General features: G+C 34.2%; 1 protein-coding gene across 1 annotated transcript; it reads right to left on the bottom strand.

Moving 5' to 3' along the window:
* Positions 1-4,255: 4,255 nt before the first annotated feature.
* Positions 4,256-20,112, bottom strand: LOC115879426 (26S proteasome non-ATPase regulatory subunit 5-like). The gene is made up of 6 exons (XM_030896260.1): positions 19,762-20,112; positions 19,285-19,672; positions 18,649-18,895; positions 18,404-18,592; positions 13,044-13,337; positions 4,256-4,535 (listed from the first exon to the last, which is right to left on the bottom strand). Exons 1-6 carry the CDS (start codon positions 19,974-19,976, stop codon positions 4,342-4,344), a joined length of 1,527 nt encoding a protein of 508 aa, XP_030752120.1. The 5' UTR covers positions 19,977-20,112; the 3' UTR covers positions 4,256-4,341.
* Between the last annotated feature and the right edge of the window lie 1,408 nt (positions 20,113-21,520).

Here is a 21,520-nt window from a genome sequence, read left to right as displayed (position 1 = left end):
ATTTTCTGTTACGTTATCAACCAATTCTATGCATAATAGAGGAAAATTTGCTAAAAGTTAAAATTAATTTGTAAACAATCTGAAAATGTCGGGTTATGTGTTTATGTTTCTCACAGAACTAGGGATGTTCGATTTAAATCGATTCTTCATAAAATGGATCTTTTGACATGCGATTCCCGATTTTTTGAATCGATTAATGTAAAACCGATTATTTATGGAATCGATTCTTTTAGATTGAGATCGAATCGCCATACAACCCGAATTTTATCCTCAATTTCAGAAGATATCATTAATTACGTAATAAAAAGAGAAATTATTTTGCACTCAACCGCGGCCATTTTTACGTTACACTGTTACCAAAAGTAATTTTGCTTGCTGTTGTATTATTCAGAATTATACTTTATTTTGTTTTATGTTTTGTGTCTTTGTGTGTAAAAACAGTCATAAAAATAGAAATCTATATTTATAATTTATTGCAAAAATGGAAAATTAGAGTCTTAAAATTGAATTAAAAAAAAGATCGATACTCACCAAGATCGATTTTTTAGCTTGAGATTTTTCTTGTATGGATTCGCGAGTATTCGATCTAGATCGATCCAAAAAATCGATTCTTTTACAGAATCACACATTCCTACTTTCACAGAATATACCAGAGAAATAGAAGGGATAGAGAATGAGCTTCAACATGCGCGGAAGGTCTAATCAAGTTGGGCGCCATATTCCAGGTCTTCCTGTCATTTTGTATATAGGTGGTAATCTATAAGCAGGGTTCGGAAAACTACATGTTACTTTTAAAAACTACATAAACTACATAACATGTAGTTAATGTAGTTTATGTAGAGGGTGTAGTTTATGTAACCTATGTATGTAACTTTCAAATGTCAAAGGTTTGAGGTGAGGTTATAATAAGTTGAAGCTTTAAAAACACATAATGTATTTAAGAAAACAGGAGAAATATGGCTTTAAATATAATATTTACATCATATTATCTCTATTACACCTCACGAGTGTTTCTGACATTTAAAGCAACGTTGCCATGCTAAACCTAAATTTAGCCGGTTTTTTTCGCTCCCTCTGGGATTACGAAAGTTCCAAAGTAAATTCTTGCTAGTGCGACCATAGACAAACAAATAAAAAAAGACTGACAAATTCCATGGTAAAGAGTGGGACCGCGTTCCCGTAGCGCAACTCAGAATAACAATTTTGAAACCAATTAGCAGGACATACTTCTTTATTGCTATCTTTCTTTATTATGTATGCTTTATATGAAAAAGAAAGAGATAGGTATAAAACGTATCGTAAGACATTATCGCACATTCTGGCTGGCGGGAAATTTAAATTAGCCATTATTAGTAGTATTCTTTCATTCTGAAACTGAAAATTTTCACTTAAACTGATTTATTCCCTATACCTATAATAGATGTAAAGGGAACATGGTGTAGGGAATAAATCAGTTTAAGTGTAAATTTGCAGTTTCTTTCAAAAAAGAATACTACTATTAGAAGGGAAATTATAAAAAAAAGTAAAAATTGTACTGTTTTATAATCATATTTATTTATACATAAAAATAAATAATTTTTTTATAATATAATAACAAAAAACAACAGTGTTTATTCCACCCACCTACCAGAGATGATAAATATAACTCTTACTTTTATTTTACCGGGTGTCTTTAATATATCTATCAGAGAAAGGGGCACCAATACATATAAAAAATAGATGATACTGGCTCCTGCAGCAAATAAAATAACAAATAGTATAACCTAAAATTATAAGTAACAAAATATAAATACCTATATGGAACAAAGGAAATTGTTCGCTATCCATATTCATAAGTCAATAAAATGGAGAGTTTAGAAAAAAAGGTAAATTACCAAAAGAAAAATTAACAAACATGACGAATATGTGACGAATTGTCATGATGTTGTCCACAGAATATACTAACGAAAAGAAGCCCAAGTTCCTTTGTAATAAATCGGTTCCATTTTCGTAACGCCATCTCTCGACATAGCTGACATTATAGGTTAGCCAAAGGGGTGCGGGGCCGGGGGGAATTGTAAAATACACTTTTTATTTTAATTATTTTTATTTCGCTATTTGCAATTTTATTTTTTGAAAACATATTATGTGAAACAATCACATAATATGTCTTAAAAACTAAAATTACAAACGGAAACAAAAGGAATTAAATAATCTGAAAATCTACAAAGTTTATTGATAAAAAAGTTAGGCTATGCAAATTGATAAGTATATTAAGTATAACCTCTTTGGTATAACATTGTTAAACAAACATTAACAAATCATAACATAGAAACAATCATAGAACTAAAAAAAGTACTATTACATAAAAACAGGTGATACAATACTTCAAAAATTAATTTTAACATAATATCAAAAACCGAAAAATCAAACTGCAAACACAACCACACTTATCACAACAGAAATTAACACACACTTCCGCGGCAAATGTCCAAGAACGACTGATCATTCTGATTGGTCCTGGTCAGTCGTAGCTCACGTCGTATTGTCGGTAAGCAAAATTATAAGTAACAAAATATAAATACCTATATGGAACAAAGGAAATTGTTCGCTATCCATATTCATAAGTCAATAAAATGGAGAGTTTAGAAAAAAAGGTAAATTACCAAAAGAAAAATTAACAAACATGACGAATATGTGACGAATTGTCATGATGTTGTCATCTTGGTTGTCATGATGACGAAAACGAAAGGCGATTGTTCTAATTTCTATTTAGAAATTACGTTTTATATGGCTGCTTCTTTCTCTCTTGTTATATTAGAACGAGATAGTCGGCCCAATAGACGCAATGCGTAGATAAACATAAATAGAACGAAATTATGCGTTCTGAGTTGCGCTACGGGAACGTTGTCCCTCTCTTTGCCATTTAATTTGCCAGTCTCTAGTGCGACTCAAGTCCCGTTCTCAGAACTGCGACTGTCGCCAGCGACACTTCAAAAGGACCAATGAGATTTGTACAAAATTCAAACAACTGTCAATTTTAAATTTAGTACAGCTCCCATTGGTCGTTTGAAATGTCAATCAGTGTCGCTGTCGACACGACGCAGTTCTGAGAACGGGGCTTCATTCCATAGGAGAGAAAAAGAAGGATAAAGGAAATGTTGTTAAACTTCCTTCAGTTATTTTTGTTAAAAAAAGAACGTTATTACCCTTACTTTCTATTAGTTATTTTGTTAAAATTTTGTTAAGAAAAATGTTTTTCAGTAAAATTTTGGACATTTTCCTATCATCAATTAAGTGTGGCTTTTAGATAAACTATAATATAGTGAAATTATTACTTTATAGGGCTGAAATAAAGAAAAATTCAATGTTGAAATTATTTTCTGTTTTTTTAAAAGAACATATACAGGGTGCTACAAATTTGAGGTACGAGCATTGGTATCTCGGAAACCGTAAAGCCCCGTTCTCAGAACAGCGACTGTCGCCAGCGACACGTCAAGAGGACCAATGAGATTTGTACAAAATTCAAACAGCTGTCAATTTTAAATTTAGTACAGCTCCCATTGGTCGTTTGAAGTGTCAATCAGTGTCGCTGTCGACACGACGCAGTTCTGAGAACGGGGCTTAAAGCCCCGTTCTCAGAACAGCGACTGTCGCCAGCGACACGTCAAGAGGACCAATGAGATTTGTACAAAATTCAAACAGCTGTCAATTTTAAATTTAGTACAGCTCCCATTGGTCGTTTGAAGTGTCAATCAGTGTCGCTGTCGACACGACGCAGTTCTGAGAACGGGGCTTAATAGATACGAAGATGGTTAAATTGGGGCAAAGTTGCGCTTGGGGTGTTCACCAAGATGCCATCAAAAAAGTTTTAAAAATTTCAAGGATTGCTGAGTTTTTTGGGAAAAGCGGATTTTTTTGAAAACCAACTTTATTTTTTCCTGTCGTTACTTTTTAGGAAATCAAAAAACTAATTGCAAAACTAAAGCAAACAATGATTAAAATTTGCCTACTTGAGCTAATGTCCGCGTTCAGGGATGATCAGCGGCTGAGTAAGGGACTTTCCCTCGTGACATATACGGCCTTGAATAACGGCCGTGACGCACGAGCTAGGGAGAGAAAAGTGGTAACGGCAGTGTTGTCACAGCTGGAGTTCAAAACCAGGAAATCCCGGTACCGAAAATACCGGTTCTTTTGAGACATCAAAGAACCGGTACTCAAAATTATTAATTCGCGGTTCTTTCGGTACTCTGTAATAATAATTAAAAAAATAATAACACACACAAAAAATCGGTTTTTAATATCACATGTTAACATCCAAAATAATAATAATACCTTAATACTAAACAGTTTATAAAATAATTAATTTCCTTCTATAGCAACTTCTGTAGTGGCATAAACATAGAATGCACCTTCTTTGACAAACGTTTGTAGCCTTTCTGAGGTGATATGATCAAACACTGTACTCTGTGACAATAATTTTACTATGTCATATTTGGCTTCTTTACATTCTTTTACTGATTCAATACTTCTGTCTAATAAGAATTCTATCAGACCTAAAATCAGACAAAATAATATGAATACATAACTTTCAATAGTAATATGATATACAGAGTGGTGCGAATTGGATTCGGGAAACTTGGGCAGCATATTTTGCAGATAAAGATAAGTAAAAAATTCGTATAAATTTGTATCCTTAAAACGTGTAGAATTTTCATTTTTATTTCGATATTTTCAAAATAATTTCTGAACTAACGTCGATATTTGGACATTTTAGATTATCTTGGTGTTTTTTCACACTTGCTTTCGATGTCAATATGACTCCTACTTGTAGAAGGCGCCACCTACATATTTTTTTAACTGTTTGAAGAGAAATCACTTTTCGTCCCTCCCTGTATAAAATATATGAGTATAAAACTACTGAGTAAAAAAATATACACTTTCGCAGTTCTTTACTTCAAAAAGGCATCATGATAAAAATTGTAACGAGTAACCGTTCTCAAGATATTTGGAATGTAAATTTAAAAAAAAATAACTAGATAGACATTTGACTGAAATGATAAATTTAGGAACTTTTTATTTGTTTTAAATTAATCAATTTTTTTCTAGAAAAAAATACCGTGGAACAATTTCAGTTGAATCTTTGGCACAATATTATTCAAATTTATGATTTAAGCCTAATACCTATATTTTTTTAAATACCTTCAAAATATCTCAAGAACCATTACTCCTAGCGATTATTAGCAAGATACTTTTTTACGTAAAAAACGACGAAAATGTGTCTATTTTCTGTAGTTTTACTGATACGGAGGAAGTTATTACTTTTCAAACTAGTTAAAAAATATGTAGGTAGATTTGGTAGGTGGTGTGGAGGTATTTTTTTTTTCGTGGGGGAAAAATCTGCAAACCAGAGACCGTAAATGGTACTGTCGGGGTGGTTGAGGTACCTTACCGACTAAAAAACCTCCACAAACCGCTTTGAGTATCTCCCCAAGGAACTACCTTTCGGCATTACTTCTGGGGGAGGCAGTTTTATTGTGATGTTGCAGGTAATTGAGCACTTCAGTCAAAGTTGGACACTAGCGTGTGTGGTAAGTACAAAGCAGTACTAGGGCCCGTATTTATAGTTGCGTCTCGAGACCAGGGTTCGGAAGTAGTTAATTAAGACGTAATTTACCTGATTAACTACGTGTAGTTTTTCTTCAAAACTACGTCTTTTCCAGTTCATTAACTACATGAAAACTACGTTAATAAACTATGTATTGATATTATGAATAATTTTCCTTTGTATGAGGTGCAATAGAGATAATATGATGAAATTTTTTTGTAAACAAAGGAAATCCCTTGTAAATCCGTTTTGTCTGATTAAACAGTTTTGAATATGTTAGAAGAGTTTGAGGATATTTTGGACCATATGGAAGAAGAAAATCGTCTTCGAGTTCCAAAAAGATATATACAGGATGCAGGAAATCCAATAGAAATGTTTAGCGAGGGGGGATTTATGCCGATATAGGTTTAACAAGGCTACAATTACAGAAACTATTTTACCTCTTATAAATTGAAGACTTGCAAAAACCTACCAATCGTGGTTTACCGATTCTCCCCGTTATTCAATTACTAATTTGTTTACAGTTTTATGCGACTTGTAATTTTCAGATGGTAAATGGAGACTTGCGTAGTGTTAGCCAACGTACAATAAGCCAGATAATCAAGAATAATACAATAATGTGGAAGTATTTCAAAATTGCAAAAGTTTTTAGTCTAAATATTCAGGTCCCAAAAGGGAAATTATGAATATTATAGTTGGATATCCAGGGTCAAGTCATGATAGTGTTGTATTCGATCCAAGTAATTTAAGAATGCTAATGGAAAGGAGTGATATTCCTGGTTTACTTCTTGGAGACAATGCATATAGATGTAGGCCATTTCTATTGACTCCTGTTCTACAGCTAGGTAGGATCAACAAGAAACCAGGTATAACTTTGCCCATAGAAGAACGCAAAATGTTGAAAGGCTCTTTGGACTTGGAAAAAACGTCTTCCATGTCTCCGAGGTTTACAAAACAACTGTTGCTATTATTTGTGCAACAGCTGTTCTTCATAATATTGGTTTAAGGGAAAATTTAGATAATTTTGAAGATGCTAGTTTACACATTCCAATTATAAATAAAAAGGAAGAGGGTTAGATTTTTGAAGAAATCTTATTCAACATTTTGCAAATTAAGGTATTTATTGTATTAATATATGTATATCTAGTAATTATGTAATATGTTAAGTAATGTTCCAAGGTAACTAGTACCTATATAATAATTTTATTTACTTTTCTATTAGTGTTAAGTTAGTATTTATATATTTACATGTAACATAATTGTAAGTAATTCCTTATATTCTTTTATTAGTTATCTTAAAAATACTGTTTTCCTATACTTAAATAATATATGATTTCTTAGTAGTTTTACTCTCACTATGACCAGACAGCTAAGTGCTTGTTTTAACTGGTCACACAGAATTTTCGCACTAATACATTAAAACTAAAAAAATTGTCTTTTTATTTTTATCATGAATATTTACATAAATATCATATCATATAATACAATATTGGATGTATACACTGTATACCTATAATTTTCAAGATTTTATTGCTTGGTGTAAATTCTGTATTCTTATTGAGTTGACCTGATCTATATAAAGTCGATACTCCATGTTTTATAGTTTTATTTCAAATAATATTTCACAATACACATTCTATGATTATTGCGTTTTTACTGCTTCCTTATTTCTTGTCGTCTAGATGACATTTTCTCTTCTCTTTTTAGCTAGTCTGCTAGCCTATAAATTTTTATACTTCCTTTGTTCCATTTCTATATGTTCTTTGACCTCTTCTCTCAATTTTTCAGGTAATCAAGTACTTTTCATTCTCTACTGTCAATAACCTCACTTGTCCATCTTCAAATAAATCTTCAATCCTCGGAATATATCCATATAATAATTCAGGTGTTTTTTTCGCCAGTGAATTTATTCACAGATGTATTTATAGCTCTTTCTATATTCTTAATATATGTATCACATTTGTTGTCATCATCTGCACAAGCCGAAGCCAGTATCATTGGAATATAGTGATGGGCAAAACTGTTATTTTTAGATAACAGTTGAAACTGTTATAGTTATTTATAAAAAACAGCTTAAAATAACAGCTTAAAAATAACAGGTTTCTTTATTTTATTGCTAAATATCTGAAAGAATATGAGGCGGTCACCGCCAGGCGTATTAACGCAGTTGCAACAATGACGTGCTCGGTGGTAGTATTTCCAGGGTGTCATAACATTTCTAAATATCGATTGTTATCTAAAATACCTCTCTAAAAACGGGGGTTGTTTACAAATAAGCGCTGTTTACAAATTGCGATATAAAAAAGCCAAAATGCCGCCACTCGTCTATATCTATAAATTCCGATCTACCTACGCCCTACCCCTCGATCCGCGTAGATTCTGAATTGCGTAGCAGTGTACAGGGTGCATCTCACTCGACGGGCGAGAAGCTCTTCGTTATGATTTTACCATTTGCGGTCAAAAAATAGCAATATAAGAAAATGTGTAGTATATTCTTCATAAGTAAACCAACTACACACTAGAGTTCGAATTAATTTTACACTTAAACTAGCATGTACAGTTTGACAAATATAGGAAGAGACTTGGGGATAGCACCGGTCGCGCACACGATAGAGAGAGAACGCATTCGGCGGAAGAGAGATGCAGTTACGCTACGAAAAATCTGATTGAAGCAAATTTGTGGGATGTCCACTGCGCATCGGGGGGCGTCTCTTATTTTATATTTCTCACGTCTCTAGCTATACTTGTTAAGTTGTACCCGCGACTTCGTTCGCATCGAATTATTAATTTGTAATGGTGATGATAAAGCAAAGCAAGAATTTCCATTAACATACAAACTGGATAAAATTTTCTCACATTTGCCAAAAATATGCTTTAAACGTCGAGCAGTTTAAGCAGAATCGTGGTTAATCAATTACTCAACTTTTTGGAACACCCTGTATTATTTTTTAAAAAATTTCAAAATATGTAAAAAAACAAAATAAATTATGCGTGTCCAATCGTTTTCCCGAAAGACTAACCGTTTTTTAAATAATAAATATTGTAATATTTGAGGGGCGTTTTCACCCTCTTGGAATTTGAGATTCGAGAAACCCCTCCTTATCGCACCTCTACACCCCACAGTCAATCCGTTTACCAAAAATCAGCTTTAAACGTCAAGCAGTTTAAGCAGAATAGTGATTACTCAGTGGTCATATTTTATGAAACACCCTGTATATATTTTGTAAAAATCTCAAAATATGTAAAACAACAAAATAAAATATACGTGTTTAAGAGTTTTTTCGAAAAACTCACCAGTTTTTAAATAAAAAATATTCTAATATTTGAGGGTGGTTTCACCCCCTTAGAATTTGAGTTTCGAAAAATCCCTTCTTATCGCACCTCTACACCCTAAAGTCAATCCGTTTTCCAAAAATCAGCTTTTTACGTCAAGGGCTTTAAGCAGGATCGTGATTAATCAATGACCAGATTTTTCAAAACACCCTGTATACATTTTTAAAAAATCTTAAAATATTATTCTGAAAATTTTTCAGAATAAATAAATACTTAAATATTGAAACTTAATAACAAAGTATTGAAACATACAGCGCCATAATATCTCGACCTCCGCCCGTTATGCTCGTAACAGGTTGAAAAACAATATGTATCTAAAACAACTGATGCGTTATTCTCCAACCTGTTTCAAACCTCCGATTATCTCGAACGCCGTTCTGTTATGCTCGTAACAGGTAAAAAAACAACATAGCTAAAACAACTGATGCGTTATTCTCCAACCCGTTGCGAGCCTCCATCGACAATCGACCGATGCAGCAGCGCTCCTTTCCCACTCCTGTTATCTCGACAGCCAGGCGTTATGCCCGCAACTGTTTCAAAAAAGCTGCTTCTTTTATATCCTATTATTTTTAAGCTGTTGTCAGCCCAACACGACGCGCCGCGCCGTAGCGCATACCCCACTCCGTTGTCCGTTGTATCTCGCCGCCTGTATCGATGGTTGTCGAAATAATAGGTTTTCCATCCATACTAGTTGTTTTTTGGAATTGCTTCGAGCAGCATCGAATTTCGTGGCGGTGCAGAGCGCCGACTTCGTTTCACGAACACTCGATTTCTGCGTGTCGTTATTTTATATCTGTTATTTTTTAAAAGCAGTAACGGTTGCGTTATGTTATTTCTAAATAATTGTTATAAAATAACAGATAGTTAAATAACAACCCATCACTATTGGAATAATAATGCTGTTCAACCATTTATGGTTGTAGGTATCACACAAATTCACTCAAATGCTCTGCTATTAAAATGGCCACCCTCTTGATAATCTGGCTTATTATAGGTTGGCTAACAGCATGCAAGTCTCCACTTACTATCTGAAAATTAGAAGTCGCATAAAACCGTAAACAAATTAATAATTGAATAACGGGGGGAATAGGTAAACCACGATTGGTAGGTTTTTGCAAGTCCTCAATTACAAGAGGTAAAATATTCTCTGCAATTGTAGCCTTGCTAAACCTATATCGGTATTTAAATTCCCCCTCGCAACATTTCTATTGGATTTCCTGCATCCCTTATATATCGTTTTGGAACTCGAAGACGATTTTCTTCTTCCACATGGTCCAAAATATTCTCAAACTCATCTAACATATTTAAAACTGTTTAATCAGACAAAACGGATTTACAAAAGATTTATTTTGTTTACTAAAAAAGTTAGGTTAAGAAACTATCCACAGATCACATAAACTATCCAACATGACAATCTCCAAAATGAAAATCGCAATCTCCAAAATGACGTTTGCTCGTGTATTCTGTGGATTCCGCTCTCAAGAGCCCAAGACCGTCTTGGCGTCTCGAGACGCAACTATAATACTTGGGCGGCAGAGCCGTCAGGAAACGACCGTTACGACGGAGACAGCCTATCTATCGCTCGTGTCGCACTCGTTAGAGCCAAAAACAATAACACAACAATAACAAGACGTTGTCTGTCCGCATCTTCCAGCTATTTATGAATGAGATGCTCAGTCTATATTTTATTCTAAGTCTATGGTTGGAACCAAGTTAGTGTAAGTTAGTTTCTCTATATTTAGACTCTCCATTAATTTATTTCTTTCATAGGTCCACCTTTTGCACTCCAGGATTGTGTGCTCTGCTGTGTCGTTATCGTGGTCACCGTAGTTGCATTTTGGACTATCGGTAAGTTTCATTTTATATAAATAATTCTTGAAGCATCCGTGTCCTGATAAACATTGTGTCATAGCGTAGGTAACTTCTCCATGGCTCCGATCTATCCAGTTTCTTATATGTGGTATAAGTTGTCTTGTCCACTGCGCTTTCCCGTCTATATTGTGTTTCTATCTGTCGCTCCATGTGTTCAGTATTTTTTCCCGGTTATGCTCTCGCGATCTATCCGGACACGCCTTTCTCTGCATCCTCTCTTGTATTAGAAGATCTATCGGTATCATGCAACTAATTACTTTTGCCGCATCTGCTGATATAGTACGGTACCTTCGACATATTCGCAGCGCCAATCGCATTTGAACTGCCCTTAACCTTTCCCTATTTTTCTTCACTTCAACGGCCCTTCCCCAGACCACGGAAGCATACAGAATGGTCGACGTCTGAACGGCGGCCAACATTCTGCGCTTGGTTTCCCCCATAATGGACCAGTGCGGCATAAGTTTTGATAGCAGTATACATTGCCTCTCTGCCTTCGCTGCAACCGTGCGTATGTGTCTAGTAAAGTTACCTCCAGCCTCCAGCCTTACTCCCAGGTATTTTACTGTGCTTTTAAGCACAATGACTTTGTCCTTTACTAAAATGCCTCGGCCTGACAATTTGCGGCCTCCTACGAGTGCAACACATTCTGTTTTTTGAGGGGCAATTTCCAATCCCACCTCCTCCATCCAGGAACATACCTGGGACGTTGCCTGTTCTGCTATCGCAATTATTTCCTCCGCGCTTCTAGCCCTAATAATTAAAGCAATGTCATCAGCGTAGGCCAGTACTTCAGTTCCATAGGGGAATTGAAGCCTGAGAAGTCCGTCATAGAGAATATTCCAGAGAAGCGGACCTAGTATGGATCCCTGGGGCACGCCTTTTGTCATTTCCATGGCGCAGTCGGCCACCAGAATCGATCGATCACTTAAATAACTCTTGATGCCTTCAATTAAATACTGGCTAACATTCCAGTATGACGTGAGTTCATTTATTATTACTTTCCAGGATGCTGTGTTGAAAGCATTTTTAACATCTAATGTTATAAGCAGCATCACGTCCCTGTTTGTGAAGCTAATGTCCTTCAGATTTTTAATCATTTTTGTAACCTTACTAAGTGGATCTACTGTACTCATTCCTTTTCTAAAACCAAATTGTCTCTTATTCAAACCTCCTTTTTGTTCTATTTCTTCTTCCAATTTCGTCTTTAGGGTCATTTCCAGAAGTTTACCCATAGAATCCAATAAGCATATAGGTCGGTATAAAGGTTTATCAGCTTCCTTTTTTGGCTTTTCGACAAGTACTAATTGTGCACATTTCCATGTTTGTGGGAAGTTAGCAGCCTTGATGAGGTCATTAAAGAGGTTGGAGATAATTTTGGGTTGTTCCTCGGCCAAGATTTGGACAACCTCGACCGGTATGCCATCCGGCCCCGGTGCCTTTCCTCGTTTAAGATTTCGTGCTGAGTTTTGTATGTCTTCATCAGTAATTAGGGGGAAGTGATCATAATGTACCTTGGTCCATTTAATACTCTCACCCTTGGGAAACAACCTCTGCGCTTCTTGCAGCTGCGTCTTTTTATGAATCGCACGTCTGACCTTTATTTTCTTGGTTACGATCTTGTATGCCTGTCCCCAAATGTCCTCTTCCAAATTGTCTAACATGTCTCTCCATAACTGCTCTTTTGATTTCAGAATCTTCTTCTTAAAGGTACTGCGCGCTATACGGTACTCTGTTTCGGCTTCATTTGAATTTGTCTGGGATAATTCATTTCTGTGCGATCTGGTAGGTGTGGAGGTATTAAAAATATATATGTAAATATCAGTGATGGGAAAATTCGCTCGAGTACTGGATTATTGAAATAACCGACATCGCTCGATTATGAACGAGCGATGCAAGTGACGATTTACGAGCGACGAACGCAAGCGATCATAGAATGAAACAAATTGAAATACGATTTTAATGTGAGATACTCGATACAAAGCCAGTATATAATGTTCATCCAAATATCGACATTAGTTATAGAAATAAAGCATTTTAGGACATACATTTTATATGAACTTTTTTACTTATTTTTATCTGCAGAATATGCTGCCGCAGTTTCCTGAATACAATTGGACCACCCTGTATAGGGTGTATAAAAAAGTTAGCAACAAATCGGGACTTGTTGCTAATGGCGATTTTTTATCTATCAATAACTCAGTAAAAAATGTTTCCCATTGGTTACACTTTATATGGCACACCCTGTATATACCTGGAGTATTTTTGATGCATTCCTGTCCCCATTCTTGACCAGCAATAGAATTAAGTATTCCCAGCCCGGCCACTTTTAATTCTGAAAATGGGTTCTTTGCGTATCGCAAAATGATATCCATAGGATCTGTATCTATAATACCATACCATTCTCTCGATAGAGAAACTATCTCATTATTATTATCAACGACTCTTAACAGGTTTTCAAGGCAGTTGAGAGCCCTTATTCTTGTCTCAGTTGGAAGTGAACTCAGTTTTGATGAAATATTTTTTATAGCCACTTCTATCCTATTTCCTAGAATATTTTAACGAAAAAAAAACATCAAGTTGGATAATAATAGTAAAATAATCTTTTTGTCAGAACGTTCTTAAGAAATAGGAAAAAATATGTGAAATCAATACTAGGGATGGGTTTTGTTTGAAATCAGTACTAGGGATAACTATCGATAGTTATGAATATATCGCATAACAATATGTTACTTCAAAATTATCGACATATTTTTCGACATTGAAAAAAAAATATAACCATACCTATCGACAAACCGTCAGGGTAGGAGAAAAATACAAATATCTTTCAAAAAAGATTAATAAAAAAAGAGTAAAGTATCTTTATTTAAATTAATTTAGAAAAGTTGTTTGGGATTAAAAGATAAGCCTAAATACAAAGTCACAGCCTCTTATGCGGAATATGAAAATTTATCAGAAAATTTTGAAGCGTCGTATAGTGAATGTTCCGCGTATACTCGTGTTGAAATTATCTAAAATCAGACAAGATTTAATTATTCTTTAACTGACTGAGGTAGGCCCTTATAATCTACAGAGACAGAGGCTTTTACTTTTTTTATAATTACCTAAGTAATTACTGTTGTAAGAGTACATAATTTATGTTTAGTGTATTTCCCAAATAATTTCTTCATATTATGCTAGATACATCGCTAATTGAAGCTCAATATGTTAGAAATAGTTATACAAGGTACTTTACTCTTGAATGATTTTCGTATTTTTGGCCTACCCTGTAGGTTGTTTGACTTTGCTTGCAGTCATTTAAACATAATTCAAGTCCGACGGCAACCGGTCGCCAAAGCCAAAGCCAACCGTGTTTATAAATGCTCTTATGGTAATATACAGTTTTAAGAATTGGGCCGCGGCGCCAAAGCCAAATCCAACTGTGAGTTTATAAATCTACATAAGTACTGCTGATATGATTATCGGACATGCATTAACATTTGACAGTATTCCCATTTGGATAGGGCTTTTAATAAAAAAAATTCCCGTATGTTGCATACTTGGTGGATCACACTATGCACGGTGTCCCAGAAATAAGTGCAAATAATATTTTAACTGGTAGTATAATTCGACCCCAGACACACGCCTATGAGTTTTTTTGCGAAAAAAAATATGAAACATTTTAGGTTTCTTAAAATTTTCCGGAAAATATTGAAAAACTTGATTGCCGCTTGTTCAGTTTCGGAAAATTTGTTTATAGTGCTTCGGGTGAATGCAATGTTACCACCTCCTACGTTATCCACATTCTGTAAGTTATAAGTTAGACATTTTTAAATTTCAACAAAAAACAATACTTAAATTAATTTTATTCATTGTAAATTTTTAATCACTGTAGATTAATATTAGGTATGGTGCAACGTCTAATATTTTGAATACCTCTTCTACAGTTAAGTAAACTGAAATAATGAAACTCTAAATATTGAATAATTATAGAAGTTTTTTTTCGCTATATTACGAAATACTGTGCTTACTCTTAACAGTATTTTATATCCAACATATCTTACGCAAACACGTGCCCATCCACATAATATGTATCTATTAAACTGAACATCACAGATTATAACTTTTAGCAGAATATTATTTTAACTTTTACACATCAAACAATTCTACATAAATACATTAAAAACTTTCTTTACACAACTTTGAACCGTATTAATTTATGATATAAATATTCCTAGATTAAAATTACACCAAGGCCCTGTTCCCAGAAGAATCCCTGACTAGTCAGCGCGTTTCTTATTGGTTGAAATGTGTAGAAACCAGACTAACAATCAGGTTTCTATGCATTTTAACCAATGAGAAACGTGCTGACTAGTCAGGAATTCTTCTGGGAACAGACCTCAAGACGCATAGTCCCCCACCGATGAGTCCAATGATACTGAACATCATCTGAATAAAATAAATCAAATATTTTTTCACTTTTCTTTGGCTTCTTGTCGAATTATTCCAATCAGCGCCCTCTATTAGATAACGTTTCGGGTCAACGTTTGACCTACATTTGAATAGATCAGCTGATGAATTATAGGTTATCCAATACATTTGATCATGGAGGAGTAAGAGAGGGGAGGCGCTACAGCTGTTGTGAAAAGAGGTTCACCTAGCCGCCAGCCATATTTGATTGTGGTACTTTTTGTAATTTGTGCATTTTTCTCAAAATTTAATGTTTTTCATCGATAATTTGAATGTTTTCTATTACAAAAACATTAAAAATCATGGTGTCGTGTGCTGTACGCAGTTATAGGAGCAGGAAAGGTATCGACTCGCAGAAACTCACCGGCCGGCGTAACATTTCACAGGTAACATAAACAGCGTGCAGGTCCGTAACGACCGATTTAACGAATGAACATTAATTAGTATTTTATGCCTATTTTAAGTTTGGTGTAGTAGTGCCAAGTAATTTGTTCATTGCGATACAATCGATTAATATTAAATCATGATTTTACATTAGAATGTAGAATGTTTAGGAGGGGAGTTAATCACCGCGACCTTATAGATCTATTGTGTGTTTCCCTTTCTTGAGTTATAACGAGTTATAACTCATCATACAGTCTCAGGGCTTTAACAAAAGCCAGTATCTGAGACGGCTCCACCGAGGCCAGCTCTCCATCCTCGACATCAGCCGTACCAAAGTTCATGGCACGAATGGTCGTCGTCTCGGCGCACTCAGTGATAAGGTGTTCTGGTGTTTCCCTATTTTCCCCACAGAATCTTTATACATCTTTTGTTTTTCAGCTTCAGCCTACTGAGGTGTTCGTTGAGGAGACAGTGTCCTATTAGAAACCCAGTGACAATCCGAAGATTGTTTTTAATTAAATCAAGGAAAACCTTTGATTTTTCTCGGTCGTAAGTTCTGAGGAACTTTTTCGAGTGTTTTAAACCGTTGGAGGACACCCATTCAAAGTTATGGATGGAGTCTTCCAGATTCTTCAGTTCCGCTTTCAGTTGGTCCCCGTTTGGAAAACAGAACGGTTCTGGTCCAGTTAGTGGAGTGTTCGCTCCTTTCCTATCTAGATCATTTGCTTTTTCATTGCCTTCTATCCCTTGATGAGCAGGCACCCAGAGTAGGAGGACTTTATTTTCTTTGCTTAATTTGTTGAGCTTCTCTAGGCATTCTTTGACCAACTTCGAATTGATGGTTACTGAGTTGATCGCGTTAAGTGCTGCTTGACTATCGGATAGGATGGCAATTTCCTGTTTTCGATAGTTCCTATCTAAGATAAATTGTACGCATCTTTCGATAGCGTAAATTTCTGCCTGAAGGATACTGGGGTAGGTGCCCATTGGTTCGGAGTATTTAGTTTTCGGCCCAAATACTCCTATCCCTGTCCCTGTTTTGGTTTTGGAAGCATCCACGTGATGGTATGGTCTTTTATATGCTGAGTAAGCGTTTCTTTCTTCCAATCCTTTTTATTACTCAATACTACAGTGAGGTGTTTCTCGAAGTTGTAAATTCTTGGTATGTCATCCACTGGGAGCTGGAGAAGTGGAATTTTCTTTTTGAGGGTGTTCCAAGCCCCTGACCTGAAAATTCTCCCAGTACTGTTTCCGTCAATGACCATTCTAATCATTGTCGCATTGGCATAACTACCGACGACAATGTGCAGTTGTGTTAGGTCTAGAATGACCTCCATTGCTGCTGTTGGACATGTTCTCATGGCACCTGTGATGCAAATACATGCCAGTACTTTGCACAGGTTTTGCCTTGGTGTACGTTGCTCTAGTTTTGTATACCAAGTAACTGCTCCATAAGTAATCATGGGTCTTAGTATCATGGTATACATCCAGCGCAAAATGTTAGGGGCGCAGCCCCACCTATTTCCCGCCAGTCTTCTGCATATCATAAGAGCCTTGCTGGCTTTGCTGGTAATGTTCTTAATATGCCTGTTCCAGAGAAGTTTACTATCCAGGGTTATTCCAGATATTTCACTTCCTGTGATGGCAGTATTTCCTTTCCATCTAGATGGATTCTTTTCAAGTTTTTCAAACTTCGCTTTCTGGTGAATGGCACTACTGCGGTTTTATCTGAGTTAATACTCAGTCCGACAGTCCTGCACCATCTCTCAGCGATGCGGAGTCCTCTTTGGATAATATCACACAGGGTGCCTTCATGTTTCACCCGTGCAATGATGACTATCTGATTTTACATTAGCTCAAGGCAAATTTTAATCATTGTTTGCTTTTATTGTTTGAAGTTTTACCTAATCACCCCAAAGGGTACACTTTTTGCCCCGCCCAAACAATGAAGTGAGACTGTTTTTATCCTACAGAAATACGTGTAGTAGCATCTCCCCTCTCTTATTCCTCCATGCATTTGATATTTTACTCAAAACAGTAAATCTCTGACAAAACTAAAAAAAATTGGCAAACGTAAGATAAAAAATCCTTTTATTATTGAAATAGAAATATCAATTATTATTTTGGTGTTTATTCACAAAAACAAGAGTGTGAGTGATGTCAAGTGATATACTATGAATGTATTTTATGCCTAATACAGGTGGATATTTTGTAGTTCTGTCAAGAATCTAAGCGAAATGAAGTGTTGTTAAGTGTAGAGTTGCGTTTTTAGGTAAAGCGATAAAACATCGCTCCAACCTAATTATATCGATCTGCTATCTATCCGAGTCTCATTTTCTAATATTAGGTAAGCTTTTTACTTTTAATCTGAATTCTCCATGTCGTCTATAAATATTTTAGTCCATGTGTCAACACTGGGCGTCGAACAATGCGAGATAAAGAGAAAAGATGTTTTTTTGACCAGATCTACCACCCCTTAAAATATCTGCGCTTATTTCTGGGACACCCTGTATATTGGTACCTAACGATATATCAATAGTTCGAACCAAATTTGGTTTAAACATTTCTAAAATATGGAATATTGTAAAAAATATTTCATTTTTTGAAAATATTTCATTTTTTGAAAATATTAAATTGTCTAGTTGGTGTGCAAATGACGATCAATAACATTTCTCATATAATTTTATATACAAAATGAGAGTGATCTTCAGTTCAAAGCCATCTTAGACGCCATTTTTTTCGATAGTGTGGTAGCTTATAATACACAAACAAACTACGAACCTGTGGATTGTAATGCTAGTTTTCCTTCATTTGTCTGTCCAATATATCCAATTGTATCCAAAGACACACCAAGAACCGTCATATCTTCAATATTCAAATTTGAGTACAGTCTCTCAATAACCACTGGATATTTTTTAAAAAAATCTAAAGGCTTTTTATGAGCAACATGTCCGAAAAATCGTAAAATACCTTAAAAATAGATTTTTTTAAAGAAATTTCCTTAAGATTATTTTCTTTGTATGCACCTGGTTGACAAAGTTGCATGGTTAAATCATCCTCATTCATGAAACCAACGATATTATTTAATGTTCCATTTTGGTCAAGGAATACATAGCCATGATCACATTGTCCCAAGTATGATAAAATTTCAATAATATTTATTTTAAGTAGTACATCGTTACTTTTTAGTTCTGCTAATATTCGATGAATAAATCCTACTTTGATAAATTTTTGAAAACTATAGTCGCTTTCTACACAAATCCTAACAACAGCCTAAAAAAATATACAGGGTAGCCCAATAAAAAATGTTCCATATCATGTTTCCTATTTGAGACTTTTGACTCCAACAGTTTTAAAAATTTTACAGAAGCACTTTTTAGTTTTATACAATGTTTTTAAAATGTTTATGTTTTATAGAGACAAATTAATAAGAAAGTATTTATCAAATCGCTGAGAATGTATATTCTTAACCAGAAAATTGTTGTATAAGGATGAATTCTCAATATAAAATGTATTTATCAAATCGCTATAATAAAATACTAACTTTTTTTACATATCATTTCATATTCTGGAAAACAGATTGAATAAAAATGTAAATTAGGAAAGTAATATGGAGCTTTTTTAGAATAAATATAGGTATAGCATAGAAGATTTTTGCTTACCTCATAGACTCTCAACCGTACCACTTCATTTGTATTCAAAATACCTTCTAAAGGTACTAAAATTTCATTAGCCGTTATTCGATTAGCTCCTGGAATAGTAATTCCCAATGTAAATATAATATCAGAAGCTTCTTTTGCTACTGCTAAGTCCTCATCTTTTAAACAAGTTATTATGTTTATTACTAAAGCTGTTTTATCACAAAGGTTGTATATAACTTCCTCGTTTAATAAAGACCTTTTGATTTCCTTTAATGCCATCAATTTTACTCCAGAATATGGGTGAATTAGGGCTCTTTCCAAAGCATTACCATAACGGATGGTGCTTTCACCTAGAGTTAAATTGCTCAGACATAACGAGAGCACGTCACAGGCCAAATCCACTTGTTCCCTGTAAAAAGTCGGCCTTTTTCTTAGAAGAACTATTAAAATATTACATATTTTAACTGTAACAACACAGCAGTTTTGAGGTTAACTTACGTGTTTGTGTCGTTTAAACAATCGAAAACTAGGGCTAGCTGAAGGACATTGGATATATGGGAGGCTTCGTTATGGGGTAAAGATGTGAGATGGTCTTTTAGTTCAGTTAAAGTGGAAACTCGTAGATCTTCTTGTAATAAACTCGATACTTTCGCGTTAAACCAATCTTGACCGGAGGCCATTTTTAAAACTACCAAAACAAAAACAAAAGTCATGTCCTGCTAGACCTTAGACCATAAATTTTATATAGATAGCCAATAGCCACTAATAGCCAGATATATTTTATCGTCAAAAATATATAATTTAAACATTACATCGAAATTTATAAAAAAAAACAAATTTGGTAAAGGTGTGGATCCGGTGGCTGACCTTGAAGCCCATATTTGCTGCTTTTGATCATCGATACTACGCAAGCGCACATCGTCGATGTTGCCAAATTGCAGTTTATTTTCGAATTATTTGCAGTTGAAATTTTTTTTTGCGTGTTAATCAATAATAATACAAATTCTATAATTTCAGATTTATCTTGATATCCAAAATTAAGGTAAGAAGAATAATGAAGATTGTGAAATGAAAGTATTATAATATATAAAATTGTAAAATAATAACATTTATTTATATGTTTACATTAGAATTAAAATTTATCATTTACGGATTTTTTCTTAATGGTTTTAAACTTATTAGAATTATTTTATTTCTTTCAAGTTATTTAATTTCTAGTTATTTACAGGCAACAATATTTTTGATTATATGCATGTATTGATGTTTTGAAGTACTACCATGACGGGTCTTATTATAGAACAATAAACGTCAATCGGAGATAGAGGTAACATTTTACCTATTATATAATGTTACTAATATAATATACTTTGATTATAATTAATGTTTGTATCATAATTTCTTAAAAATATCAAGCATAGATATCAAGTTAGTGGATTTTATCGAAGAGTGTGTTGATAAGACTAAAATAAGCTTTATGTTTTATCTTTTTCTCTTTAGAAGGGAGATGGTTTGTATCGTAAAATACATTACAGTATTTAATATCGTGTACTTTGTTATTCTTTTCTTAATTTACTGTAATTTCTTGTTTCCTATAATGCCAAATCTTGACAATATGGTGAAGGTTGAGTTTTGATCTTATTAGTTTTATAAGAATAATAATAATAATAGAAATACAAGACTAAATTAAGACTTAGTTTGTGATTTATATTAAGATCTTTCTTATAATATTTGTTATGTCTTCATCTTAATACTATATTATGCTTGGTCTGGAAAATAAATGTTAAAATATCTTAATTTTGCATATCCTATTCATCCTTCCATTAGGAAAAATATGGTTTATAAATCATATATGCTAAGAAAATCACATAAATTAGGTGTAAGAATAGAGAAATCTTAATGTAGCAGAAAAATTAATGCAATATATGTATAGACAGAATTAAACAAGGTAACTGTTAATGTTGCTGAAGCTGATTCTACAATTTTAATTACGGAGGCTAAAAGGCCTTTTAAGGCCTCCGTAGTTTTGATGGAATGTTAAAAAATCTATTATGAACATAACATGGAGCTACAGCATTTAAAAATTAAAAAAAAAAAAATTTTGGACACATCCCTTTAATTTCCCGAATTTTTAATAAAGCACTTTTTAAACGTAGCATAATAATCTAGATAGGAATCTAGAGTTTTATTTCTATATAATTTTATTGACTGAAAATACATAATAAGCATTCACGTGTTGTGCGAAATATTAAAATAATAT

Source organism: Sitophilus oryzae, unplaced genomic scaffold (genome assembly GCF_002938485.1).
Source record: "Sitophilus oryzae breed Bouriz unplaced genomic scaffold, Soryzae_2.0 scaffold_1067_pilon_pilon, whole genome shotgun sequence".
In the NCBI taxonomy this organism is placed as follows: Eukaryota; Metazoa; Arthropoda; class Insecta; order Coleoptera; family Curculionidae; genus Sitophilus; species Sitophilus oryzae.
Note: the sequence above shows the minus strand (reverse complement) of the source record. Positions and strands in the feature narration are given on the sequence as shown.